The sequence below is a fragment of the Zea mays genome, chromosome 9, assembly GCF_902167145.1.
Source record: "Zea mays cultivar B73 chromosome 9, Zm-B73-REFERENCE-NAM-5.0, whole genome shotgun sequence".
Taxonomy (NCBI): Eukaryota; Viridiplantae; Streptophyta; class Magnoliopsida; order Poales; family Poaceae; genus Zea; species Zea mays.
In genome coordinates, this window is record NC_050104.1 from 136,209,706 (window position 1) to 136,223,348 (window position 13,643).

Below are 13,643 nucleotides of genomic sequence, written 5' to 3' on the forward strand. Positions count from 1 at the left end.
TCATTGGATGTGAGATGCCCAACCTGGAGGTCATAGTAGTCAAGTATTTGAAGAATTAAGTGTAAAAGAGGGAAGTTTAGACCCACTATTTCTTGATAATAAAATATGTTATACTCTTCTAACTCCTCATGAGGGGTACATGATAGAGCTATCACCGAGCAAACATTATTGGAAGGTGTGTGACCTAGCCTATGAGGTTTCACACCTTGTCTAAGCCCTCCTGGTTTAGCACTCTCCCTTGTGGCACCTAATTAAGGGTGAAGATTACATACATGGCAGTCAACTAGAAGTGAATGTGGCTACCGCAAAAAAGGGATAGTTGGAGAAGGAAGGTGATTAAAGGAAGGAGAAGGTAAGGGAAAAAGGCTATGGGATGTATGGAAAGGAAAGGTCAATACCATGTAGACCTATTTAAAACCCTTGCCTCACTCTCTTTATTCCTAAATGAAGAACCCAAAGCATTGCATGATCTGCATGAAAAGTGAGTCCTATGATATGACATATGCACAAAAGGTAGTTGACCAGCCATTGTGGTTAATACATGCAAGATTATTGCCATATGTGTGGTGCAATTTCATCATACACACTTGGGAATCATGTCCCACTTAAAATCCATGCAATATTATTGATTAATCTTCCCACAAAAATATTGGTAAGAATTCATTTTATTTTGCTTAATGATTAGGTTCATGGCCTAAGACATAACATGTCTCATCAGAAAAGGCGTGTGGACATGAAACATGACTACTAGAGATGCTTTAGCTTTTAAGTGAAAGATAATAATGACTAACAATTGTCACTATGCAAACATAGCAACAAAGCCTAGAAACGGAATCCAAGGATTAGCTAAATCATGGTATGAATCCGCTCTGCTAGGATGGCTCGCTTTTTATAGCCTCGTTTATTCTCCCCTTGCACTCGCTTGCCTTTGGAGCCTGGCTTTCACGTCACATGTCAGCGCCCCTAATGATATAATGTGTCATAGGCACCATTCACACACAAAATCTTTTTCATTAGGCTTCTAGCAAGAAATATGGGTCCACCTATAGGACCAATCCAGTGGCGAACCTGAGGGCCTCTATTAGCACCTAGAAAGGCCAAACCGCTTGATTCTATTAAGACGCCTTTAAGGATCCTGGTGAAGGAAACCACCATGGGGCCTAGATACTGGGATCATCGTTCCTAAGATCCATGCCCTAGGAGCCTGCTTGGGATCTAGTTAAAGCAAGGGACCACCACTATAGGGAACTTGATCTCAAGGCACACTAAAGGAATTAGGCTATTATAGTTCAACGTGTCTCTATGAAACAGTCTAAGGACCCTAGAACCCAACGACACTTCGAGGTTCAGGGCTCTCCCTCAAATTCTTTCAAGAATCGTCATTCATAAGAATGATCTAAGACCTAGGGTCCTTAGGTCCCAGAGGCACTTCTAATAGTAGGAATAGTCTAAGACCCAAGGTCCTAAGAGCACTTATAACAAAGATGATCTGAGATCCAAGGCCTTAGGGCCTTGAGGCACTCCTTACATCATAAGTTATGTCCACTTAGTCATTTATGCCCTTTACTAGGCCCCGAATCTCTAATGTTCTTGGCCTTGTTGAATGGTCAGGCCCCAGAGCAAGCAAAAGGACTCATGTAGTGGATAAGTATGAAGCCACCCATATGTCAAAAGGAACGTAGTTAGCACCCATAAAGGGCATAATCGTCTCTAAAGACAGAATGCCATGTTTGAGGTCTACTTTTGGTGGTCTCATAACATTGTCACTTTAGATAAGCCTCATGTATATCACATTAAATGTGGTATGTGGTGTTATAGTCTGACATACACACTATCACCACAACTTAGGTACCACGCATACTCAAAACCACTATTCGATATGTGCATCAATCTTGTAGACACATGTAATAGGAAGTATTATCAAGTACAGATTGATACATTGATTACCAACTATGTCATACACAATAGCATAAACTCTAATGTCCATCAAAACAAACATAACTTGTCTTCCTCTGTGGCAGATGCGTCAGCTTCTACTGTAGGACATCCATGACATTGTGTCATGACTAAAGGCATGGCCCTGTGTATGACTCCTTGACTAGGATAAGCTTGGGGTTATTTGTGCCACAACTGACTGAGGCCATAATCTAGCTAGTATGAATCCTTTCTCCTCGTCTATAAAAAGGGGGAATAAAAAGCATCGTAGAGGGGATCCAAAAAGATTGATAGGAACAACTATATACTAAAAACTGAGCTAGATCCACAATCTTATAAGCGTAGGCATAAAGGTGAACTATGGACTGTTAGGCTAGAACTCTCACCAGAATGAAGTGGCAAGAAAGAGCTAGGTCATGGCGCTCAGTTGATATTTGAGATTGTAATCTTCTTTACCTTTATGTTTATCAATCCATTAGTCACAAGAGAATATAGGATATATATTTGTGGTCCAAACCTCTCTAAATTGTCCTCGTGCTGGTATTCAGAAACCTCTAAACTGCCCTCGTGCTGGTGCCAGATTCAACACATGGCTCACCTACGCTCTCGTTGTCTCCAATGTCTCTCTCATGTTTTGGTACCTTCTGTACATCAGTGTCGTACAACGATGAGAATGGACATATGTTGGTATTTTTCTCAAAGGGGCGTGGGGGATGTTTCTAAATCAAATGTTTCTACGGCGGAGCCTCATAGGGCGCTTGAGTTTGCGTCCCTGCTAGCGCCTCTGTATGATTAAATGTAGAAATTGACGGGTATAGCCTAAATTAGCATGAAAATTTATTTTACTCCATTGTAGGTTAAGACAAAAAAGAACAAGTTATCCTCTTTCCTTAAACGCCTCTTGAAGCATATATTTGCAATTGTAAACCAACCATACCGTAAATATCGTCGTACTCCCATGCACGGGCGTGTATGCACTAAACCAACTGGAGCGTTACAAATATGATTTCTTTTATTTCACTTTAAAACCATGTTTACCCCCAGATTACAAATCTCTCTGTTCCATGCATGTTACTTCCTACTCATTCTAGAAGAAGAAACGGATTGCATCCATATTAGGACCCTCATTTATCTCGGATTGAGGCTAGAAACTATTGTCCTCGTTCGTTTGCCCTAAAAATTGATAAGCTTATTTTGTATTAATATTGATCAACCTAGAATAGTTCCAGCCCCATTCCGTACAAAACGAACGCTGCCTAATCAATATTAATACAAATAAACATATCATTCCAGCTGAAACAGTTCCAGAGAAACCTTTTACTTCGCCGTCCTCAAAGATGAATTCTAAACTAGAACCCCAGTTCAAAGCATGGTACTTTATACTAACTCTAGGAAGCAACAGGTTACATCGGTATTTGCCGATCCTAAGAGGTAAGTTCTAAACAAGGACGCTAACATCAAAAACTCGTGTAGCTACAGCCTCCAAAATGGGAAAGAGCCCAGGGTCAAGCTATAAACAACAGGAAGCAGCTGCTGGCTACTGCCTCCACCCCGTGCCAAACTCCAAACTCCGTTCATGAATATTTGTCACCCACAAAATAATGAAGAGCTGCTGGCTACTGCCTCCACCCCGTGCCAAACTCCAAACTCCGTTCTCGAATATTTGTCACCAGCAAATAAAGAAGAAAAGAACGGAGGGAGAACTAGTTTGTCAGAATTGCTATCATTTTGTCAAACAACCGGAGCGAAAAGGTTAACCGCCTCTTTTGATCAAAATCAATTAACCCACTAGCACCGGCTGGCTGCTAGAACCATCTGCGCAATCTGGACTCGAATGACCTCCGGGGCCTATTTAAGATCCTGTTGTACCTTGTCTTAGCTAATCCGCTGTCACTGGCACTACCGCCCGCAACATGGTCATGAGCTTCTGAAAATTCCTCTGACCATGGTTCTAGGGGAATAAGATGACTGTCGTCCTTTGCCTTCCTCTTTTGCTTCTCAAGCTGCTTGACGTTTTCTGAGATTTGATGAATTGTCTTATTTATCTTTGTAAAACTCCGCTCCATAGGCTCCACGACATGTGAAACTGTATATTTAACATCATCAACCATCTGAAAAGTTGCAACATAAACAAACGAGTCAATAGTTAGGATGGATTGAATATGTCAGGATGAAGCAACTCGAGTGTGAGAAGCATACGATTTCACCGCTGCCCAACACAACATCACGAACACTCTGAGAAAAACTCAGCTGCCTGTCTTTAGTGACAGGAGTTTGCAAGATTGTTAAGCTGTCGATCCCTCCAATTTCTTCAGGGTCTGGAGCTCCCAGTGATGCATAATCAGACATGACAGCAACATTGGGAACATTTCTTTCCCCACGTCGGTAAGGTTTAGCTGGAAACACTTTTAAATGGACCACTGCCGCAACCCCCATCTGAAATTCAACATATTTGTGTTGCAGGAATGAACTTAAACAGGCCAGGGTACGAGCATCAATAATAACGCAATGAACAGAATGGATGTATGTATGCATGCCAAAAAAAGGGTATTATCATGACAAGATCTACTTGAGACAAGAAAGTCATGGGAAAACAAGCCGACAATATTGAGACATGAAACTAGCAGGTTTTTGCATCCATTCTATTCACAATGTTTGCACAGAGCATAGTTGTTAGTTGTTAAGGCAGCAAAGCAAGGTAAGGCGACTGACCTCTTTTTTACCTTTTAAACGGTAAAGCGTAAGGCGAGGCGACGCCTTAAATATATTTAAAAATAGAAAAAATATTGATATTTGAGAAATTGTTTAGGACAAAAATATTAATAGAGAAAAAGGATAAAGAAAAGAAAAGGAATCCCATTAAAATTAGGTTAAGGCGTTAAGCCCATTTATTCACTCCCTCCCTCCCTCTCTCTCCTAGCCACCGCCGCCGCGCTGCCCTCCACTGCGCTGCCCTCTGCCCTGTCGCCGCACTGCAGCTCCCACCCGCCTTAGACTCTAGAGCAAGGCGAGGAGGACACCTTACGTCCCCGGCTCGCCTTACAGCCTAGGCGACACCTTGACAACTATGGCACAAAGCATAAAGGAAAGTTCTGGAAATTAATTTACAGCAAATATTCATTGATATGGAGGCACACCAAACGCTTAATAGCGACACAGTACAGCTAATTCAAGGTACTCCCTCCGTCCCAAATTAGTATTTGCTTTAGCACTTGGTTTTGATGTCTATATTCAAATATATGATGATGAATCTAGACGACTAGACACATGAAAAACACATACATTAATTATTGTATGAATCCATTAAATTGCTAAAACAAATTTTAATTTGGAACAGAAGGAGTAATACTTAGCACATGTATATGTATTTGCTTTTTCTAGGCAAAAAACGGGTACACAAGTATTAGCACTGATCTAGATTTTTCATATAATGAAATAATGAATAGGTATAACTTCTTAAGGACGTCTCCAACGGTCTAGCTTAGACCTAGCTGAATCATTTTTCTAATCACAGAACAGTGCAAAAAACAAGTGACTAGCGTAGACTCAAGAGGTAGTCTCGCACATTTCACGATGCAACCCTCTCATCAATATTAGCTTAGAGCTAGTGCTAGCTTATACTGTTGGAGATGCACTAAGAAAACAGAGCATGGAATGACCTAGCAAGTTAGCATTGAAGTTTTTTTTCTTTGTTGTTCTGGCATCATATGGAAAAGTGAACCAACCAAAATTTTGCATAAGCTAAACCATGACACTGGGGAAAAAAGTCAGATAAAACACACCTCAAGGCATATAATGTAATCCTGGATACGTGTTTGAAACCTTTGTGCCAAATGTCCATTAAAAAGCCCAGTTGAGAAAAGAAACGCAACAGCAACACCCTGCCACCAGGTCAAAAATACAATAGATTTGAAAGTAAGAAACTTGGACAGGGGCTTTATAGGTTGCAGCTTCTCCTTGGTAGCAGTATAAAACTGTATAAGACAATATAATGCCCACGTCTGGCTGAAATTTAGGACAACAGCCAAATATGGATACCTGCAAATGAATCAACAAAATTCATGAGGATGGAAAAAGTTGAAATCTTTCAGTCGTTGAGTATAAATTTTGAAAAGCTTAAGCATGTATTAACTAGGTGTTAGAGTTAGACTTTTCTTGTCAGAACTATACCTATAATTCCATAATAAAGTATTCAAAAGAACAATAGCGCACAGGCAATGGAATTGAGTTATACTCATACCCGTATTTCCACGCAAACTTTCCTTCTCCATAGATTCCAAGAAGTTCAAAGAAAATTGCCAAAACAGCACAGATAGGCTTGAGGATCATCTAGAAAGTAGGAAACCACAATCAATCAGAACAGATTAAACAGGGTTACGCAAATTAGAGAAATGTGACACCTCGTGCATACATACATATTGCACAATACCAATCTTCACAGCATGGTAGAAGTCAGGACCGAGGTACCAATTTCTCATAAAGCAGCTCAATGGGAAAGGATGTTTCACAATGCCATAATCATAATCAATATCTAGCAGAGGTGAGCTCTCACTGATTTGAAGCCGACCCTCCATAAACCTAATGGTACTTTCTTCTCCACCTTAAGTGACAAAAAAATGGTCATATAAACATGATTGGGGGGGGGGGGGGGGGAGGGGGGAGAAGCTAAAATATAATTACATAAGTTAGAAAACAAGATTAGAGCCAAATAACAATCATTCAAACTATGCAGGTCCATGCACGATGAAATTAAAACAGGGAACAGACTTAGGAGTCTCACCAAGTTCTCATACTTATTTATGACCAAATTTTAATTTCTGTACATTCGAATAGTTGAAGGTAAAGGATATCATTCCACACGAATACTTAGATACAGTTATATTTCTTTTATGATCAAATATATTGTGTAAGTTGTGACATTAAACCAAGCGATGGACAAGACACCACAATGTTTTATGTAGCAGATAATACAAGGGTCAAAAGTTGAAGTGGTTTTGTAGAAGATAGGGACAAACAATATAGAAGGTGCAGAACAATCAGGTATTTTTTTTATGAGAAAGAAAATAACATGAACCTGAACAATCAATTTTTTGAAGTAAAAAGGTTTATCTTGCATCAGGACAAGACAACTTAATGCTGTGCCCTAAGTATTAAGAGCAAGTATTCAAAATGAACAAGACCATAATATCTCTATCTCTACTATATATTAAGAACCTAACGTGGCACCTGGTGGCTACCACGGCTTCACCCTCCCACGCCCAGAGCCCACAAAAAATAGTGCAGAACGAGCACTTGAACCCACACCCCTCTGCTTCAGAAATTTGGGGCTAACCACCAGACCACACATACCTTAGTGTTTACAAATAAACAAAAATTATATTTGTAGCCTAGGCGCCGCTCCCCATGCTCCCCCGCCTCGTGGCAATGCACGGGCACATACCTAGTGTAAGAACTAAGAAATAGAGTAACCAAAAAATCAGAATTGCATCATATTCAACGGTGACTGCCAGTAAAAATGAAACATCACATGCTATAGAGGTCATAGCATCATGAAATAGGATTCTACATCATCACTAATGGCAGAGCTTGAAAAAGATTAAGGGGGTCAAACTCAGATACATATACATATATCTGTATTATTTTTTGTATTACTCAAGTGATGAAAACTAGTACTCCTTCCATTCCAAATTATAAGATGTTTGGCTTTTCTGGATACATAACTTTTGCTAAACACTTATATATACAGTGTATATACATAGGAAAGGCAATGCTTCGAGAAAAGCCAAAATATCTTACAATCTGGAATGGAGTATTTCCTAAAGAACTTTCTATAGTAGGAACCCTTGATCTACATTAAGCTCTGCCTATGGGCACACATGACACACCAAACTGTACAGCATGCTAGACCAGCTGCTGCTCCTGGTCCATACCACAGATAAGAACACAAATAAGAACCTTCTGCTTAAGAGCGAAATTTCTCTTTATTCTGCTGCTGAGAATGGAAATATTGGTGTGCCTTACTTCCAACTATTGGTTAACTAAAGATATTTCACTTGTGCAGAATTACAACATATATTCAAATACTCACCTAAGCATGCTATCAAATATCTCTCGAAACAATACATGGCAAATGCCTCGTAACAGTCACGCATCAGTTCACAGATGAATGCAACATTTGAATTCAGTAATGAAAAGAACTGCAAAAAAAAACACAAGAAACATTATATATTTCCAACAGTAAATAAGAATGCTGCCAACACTGAAGAAACAAAATCAAGGTTGTTTCATAATTTACTCCCTCTACTCATAAACATATGATATCTAAAAATTTCAGCAGACAAACTTTAGCTTTGACTGCTGGTATATAAAGAAAATATTTAGCTGCATGTTATGAAAAAGTACCATTATAAGTTTGTTACGAAAACAACTTTAAGTGTACAATATCAATAGTCTGTAGCTTTGTAAATATGCATTACTGCAAAAGCTCAGTCGAAGTTGCTTATTAGTGACCATATATGGCCCAATCGCCGATTATTGAAGAGATGAATACCATAAAAATAAGTTCAAGTTGGTGAAAGCCAAAACAAGTTACAATAAGAGAATACAGGTATCGTACAGTGTATCAAAGACAGCATATTTTAAAGAATGGGTTGCAGTCGCTGAATATGTATGTAAAGGTTAATGTGATCTCATCTTATATCACTATATACAAAACTAAAGAGGGGGTGGACCAAATAACATAATAGTATGACTATCAATAAACAACAAGGAGAACAGAGAAGTCCATAAAGTAAGACGAAGACAAATAACAAGAAGATTGTATTTGTTTTGTATTTTTGTGCCATCCATTCAGCATTCAGATTCTCAGTCCAAGTATCATAATTACGATACGAAGATTAAACTAGTTTAGGAAGTGATGGCAACTTATTGGCAGAAAAGATGGGATAGAAAGCAAAAGTAACTTTATCTACTTACTGATTGAACAGCATATACTGGAACCATCAGAATCAGACCAATCATGAATTTTTGCTCCTGAAATATGCATAGTGATTAACTGAATCAGAAAGTAAAATGGATAAGAACAGGACGAATAGTTGAACATCTTGCACATATAAAATCTTTAGTACAATATTAATATATCAAAACCAAGGTATGAAAGCAAAGTACCTCAGGTTGATGGTATGCACACAGATGCTCAAAGGTTAGAAACAATGACAAAACAAGAGCCACAGTTACAGATGTTCCTGCACTCAAAATTGGCCAGCTTGGCAATGGCTTTGATGCTGAAACGAAGCCAGGAGAGAACATGTTCCCTAATCGAGCCAGACAACTGCTCACATGGGCCAGCACCAAAATGACACGGATCACATTTTTCAGTGCCATACTGTCAGCAAAGATAATGAGTAAGTGCTGGGGTTGTCGTATTTAGCTACCCCTGGCTTGTTCTTTTACAGGCTAGAGAATTGAAGGATTCAGAAGCTAGGGGGCGATCTTTTTGGGTATTTCTGTAGTCTTCCCAAACTGCTTTTAACGCTCTGCAACACTTCTCTGTAGAGCATGCCGATCCTTCCCTATATAGAAAAGCATATTTCTTTAAAAAAATCTAAAATGTAACAACAAAGAATGCAGCATACTAGAATCTTTGGTAAGCAACTGCAGATAAGATTGAACAATTCTTCCATCCGAGATAATCTGTCCTATTATATTATTATAGTCCTACAGGATTTAAAACCTACACGGCGAACAAATTGTTGGAAATGCCTTTGACACCAATGGAAACCTATATTTCTATGGCAACTCACTATGAGGTCAGCAAATAACTGCATGATCCCTATATGTTAATGTATTTTGATGACTATGGTTTATTCTTCGAACAAAAAAATGTTATCAATGATGTATACGAGTTTGCTAGTAGGTGTGCATTTCTATTCCCTAGCAAAAAAATGCAAGAATGATGTATACGAGTTTGCTCTTTTTCAGTATAACTAGAAGTTGGATTCTTTGATGGATACAATGATGCAACAGATGAACTAAAAAATAAATCCTTCTGACTGAAAGATTTTATCAATGTTCCTGGATAAATGTCTACAGAAAAACTATCAAAAAATCTGCATTGATGTACTATAGAAGATGGTACAAGCAAATCATCAGTGAACGGTGACACAGTATTTCTATTGTAGCTACTAGCTAGGCAAATTAATGGTAACATTCACAAAAGGCTTATGAGTGACTGTTGAAGGATCTCATGTTCCAGTTATACCACGAGTAAAAAAACAGAACCTACAATCAGTAATGGAGTTCCAGGCACAGGAGAAAAGGCAACACACAACTAAGGATATGGGTCTCTTTTATTCAGCATTTTGTTCTATATGAACCATGTGTTTGCTCTTGCTACAAGTGCAGGTATTGTGATAAGAAATGGCCAAAACATCTCATGATGTGAAGGTTGGGGATTTTCATTCCCTTATGTGAGAGAACTACAGCCACTGCCCACTGCTCTACATGTAGTTTCCACACCAATTCCACTCCCTACATCCCAAAATATAGTTCTTTCTAGCCCTACTTTTCTGTCCACATTCGAACAAATGATAATGAATGTAGACATACATACAAACTACATACATTCATTGGTTAACTAATGAATGTATGTTTAGTCTAAGGGGGTGTTTGGTGTCTAGAGACTAATTTTTAGTCCCTCAATTTATTCCATTTTAGTCCCTAAATTGCCTAATACGGAAACTAAAACAATTTTAGTTTCCGTATTAGGCAATTTAGGGACTAAAATGGAATGACTAAAAATTAGTCCCTAGAATTCAAACGCCCCCTAAAACGAATTATATTTTGGGACGGGAGGGAATACATGCAGATTGCATGGTAAAATTTGAATACCTATCCTTAAGGCTTGTTTGGGTGTACATGTATTCACCTGAATCCACATGTGTTGAAGTGGGTTGAGATGAGAATTAAACTAAGTCCCACCTCCAATCCACTCCAATACACATGGATTGATATGGATATATATATATATATATATATATATATGCATCCAAACAAGGCTGAGGCTTCCTCAACATAATACTCATAGTAAACACCAAGGTTATTAAAACGGTAAAACGTTGGAACGCTCATGGGTGAAATTTTGACTTTTAAACGTTTAAACTTTGTTTAAACGTAGTTTTAAACAACACAGGAAAAATACCAATACATCATAATTTCAGACAATAATATGAAGTTAAATACCAAAATAGAGAGGTTAGTGGCTTACCAAAACTTCACCCATGAGCTGGATTGAATCTCAAAAGTAACTAATAGACTGGGCCCAAAAAGTAGCCAATGGTCTAAAATGCATAAAACACTGCGTTTTACAGTTTAGAACGCCAAAACGCTAAAACGTGGTTTCAACCTCTAATTAAAGTTTTGACGTTTAAACGTAGTTTAACATCGTTTAAACGTAGTTTTAATAACACTGGTAAACACCATATATAATGACATGAAAATCAACCCAAACTGGTAGCTGCAGCATCACCGTGGGGCGTGGGGATTCAGCTAAACAAACAAAAATGTTTATCTAGTTCAGGGTAATGGCGCCCTAACCCGTGAACTCGAACACTCATAAATGTTGTGCAAAGAAGACGAACCGAATCTAACCGTCGAAGGATCAGGTTAATACCTTAGAACTCCACGACTAACTTAACTGCATGCATTGGAGTAGCCCCTACGACGAATCGGAGTCGATTGCTCGCAGGCAAGCAAACGGGAAAAAATTATGAACAAATTAGAACGATCCGAGCGAGTCAAAGACTCACCAACCAGTCCTGATGGATCCCCACTCGACGCCGGTCGAGGAGGGGTCGGGGCAGGTGGTCGGTGGAGAAAGACGTGGGGCGGAGGTGCCGAGTCGCCGAGCACTTGAGCAGGGAGGGGGATTCGAGGTGGCGTGCTCTGGCGGAAGGAGACCTGGCGACGTGTTCGGCGGAACAGGACAGTAGAAGACGGAATAGGCTTGCCGCTTACCGCATTCCTCCCTCTTGGTGACGACGGCTTGCGGTGCAGTGCAGTGCACGGCTTTGAGAACCGAAAGCGGAAGGAGGGGGATAACACTGCAGTCTGCAGGTGGGCCCAGACTTTAGGGATATATATCTATCCAAGGCGTGCATCGCATTGCCTTGCATTGCATTGCACGACTTCGTTCCTTGTCTTTTCCGAAGCAATATCAATCTCTTCTCTTCTTCGTTAGAACTAAAGCTGATTGTAGCTATAATTTATAATTTATAGACATAAAAATATTATAAAAACAGTAAAAATCGATATAGATTAAAGTCAAACGAACAGACTGAAAAGATCAGTTTTTTTTAACTCATATCTTTAGCTTTTTAACTAAGATAGAGTATAATATTTAATATTATACTAGTTAGTAAGAAAGCGGTCATTTAGACTGTACAGGCATTTTTTATTAGACTAGTGTCAGTAATAAATTTGAAGGAATTTTTATTAGATTTAGATAAGTTCTAGTGATAAATTTTATAGTGTTGTTATCAATACTAACGCATCAACTTTAATATTAGTTGTGAAAATATATTTTGGTCAAGTTAAACTTTCTTTATCTCTCTTCGGTTAATGCCTCTCGAGGCATTAAATCTGCTAGTGTGTTATATTAAATAAAAATAAATCTAAAATCTCACTAAAATTAGCCTTAGTCAGCTTTCAGTTGAGTTCCACCAAATTATTTTCAAGACTTCCATATTATATAGAATGAAATGAAATATGAATGAAACACCTCACTCGCAATGCACAGTTTTAATGCACAGTTTTATTTTATTGTTTCATAAATAATTAATGACTAGGTGAGTGCTCGTGCGTTGCAACGGGGACATTAATACCACGGTAACTTATATACAAAATGTGTGGTATACTGTTATGAGAAAATGTTTCATAATCCATTTGTGATCCTGATCATACATAAATTTTGTTATTTTAATATAATTGTTTCACCACTACATTACAACCATCAGTATCATGCCGACTTCGATATATGCCACGATTTCCATGGTTTCGTCAATGGAGAGCACGTCCCACGCCTGCCGGAAGAAGTTCCCTCGTACATCGTCAGTCATCAGGCACGCACCACCATCACGCTTACTCAAACAAAAAAAGCAATTATGTGTGTTTGCGAAGAGAATTAAAGGCAGACCAGCACAAAAAACTACCCCGGCAGTGGGGAGGATGACAAACTGATCATTGTTGTCGGTCCTCCTCTACGTCATCTCCGGCGCCGAGATGACGCCACAGTCCATGATGTAGTAGTCGTCGAACGTGCGCGACATGGCGAGTACCGATGACTCTTAGCTGGGCTGCCAGACGAAGTGCACCTCGGGCTCATCAGCAAGGTAGTACACCTGGCCGTTGCACCATCAGATGTGCTACTCCTCTACATACATCATGTTCGAGGACACTCACACAACGTTAGCAATGATCGTCGTCCCAGCGCACAAAATTCATGGCCGGTCAGTAGCGACTTACATGGCACGTTGGCCTTCAGATGGACGATGAGTTGGACGGCGTGATGGCGCCGTCGTTGGATGTGGTGCCCAGAACAACCCGAGAGTCGTCGACGTTGGCAACGACCATGAGGTCCCCCTGCTTGACGATAAACAACGTGGTGCAGCCGCTCTAGACCACATCCAAGCGGCGGCTGCATCGGAGCTTGT

At 39.5% G+C, this 13,643-nt stretch overlaps 1 protein-coding gene across 2 annotated transcripts; it reads right to left on the reverse strand.

Annotated features, from left to right (window-relative positions):
* Positions 1-3,187: 3,187 nt before the first annotated feature.
* On the reverse strand, positions 3,188-11,993 carry LOC100273966 (Protein LAZ1 homolog 1). 2 transcript variants are annotated; one of them, XM_020543556.3, is made up of 9 exons: positions 11,606-11,984; positions 9,103-9,506; positions 8,911-8,967; positions 8,024-8,132; positions 6,351-6,535; positions 6,176-6,264; positions 5,718-5,973; positions 4,135-4,371; positions 3,188-4,046 (listed from the first exon to the last, which is right to left on the reverse strand). In XM_020543556.3, exons 2-9 carry the CDS (start codon positions 9,316-9,318, stop codon positions 3,741-3,743), a joined length of 1,455 nt encoding a protein of 484 aa, XP_020399145.1. In that variant the 5' UTR covers positions 9,319-9,506; positions 11,606-11,984; the 3' UTR covers positions 3,188-3,740. The 2 variants fall into 2 exon arrangements, with proteins under 2 accessions (XP_020399145.1, NP_001347432.1); NM_001360503.1 differs by having other exon boundaries at positions 3,225-4,046; positions 11,742-11,993.
* Positions 11,994-13,643: the final 1,650 nt, after the last annotated feature.

What these genes read in the sequence shown, in the direction of transcription:
- LOC100273966 (XM_020543556.3), bottom strand. Translation starts at nt 9,318, where the DNA reads ATGGCACTGAAAAATGTGATCCGTGTCATTTTGGTGCTGGCCCATGTG. An exon ending in AGATTGGTATTGTGCAATAT is followed by an intron (nt 6,265 to 6,350) that starts GTATGTATGCAC and finishes CCTACTTTCTAG; the next exon opens with ATGATCCTCAAGCCTATCTG. An exon ending in AAGTTTGCGTGGAAATACGG is followed by an intron (nt 5,974 to 6,175) that starts GTATGAGTATAA and finishes ATTCATTTGCAG; the next exon opens with GTATCCATATTTGGCTGTTG.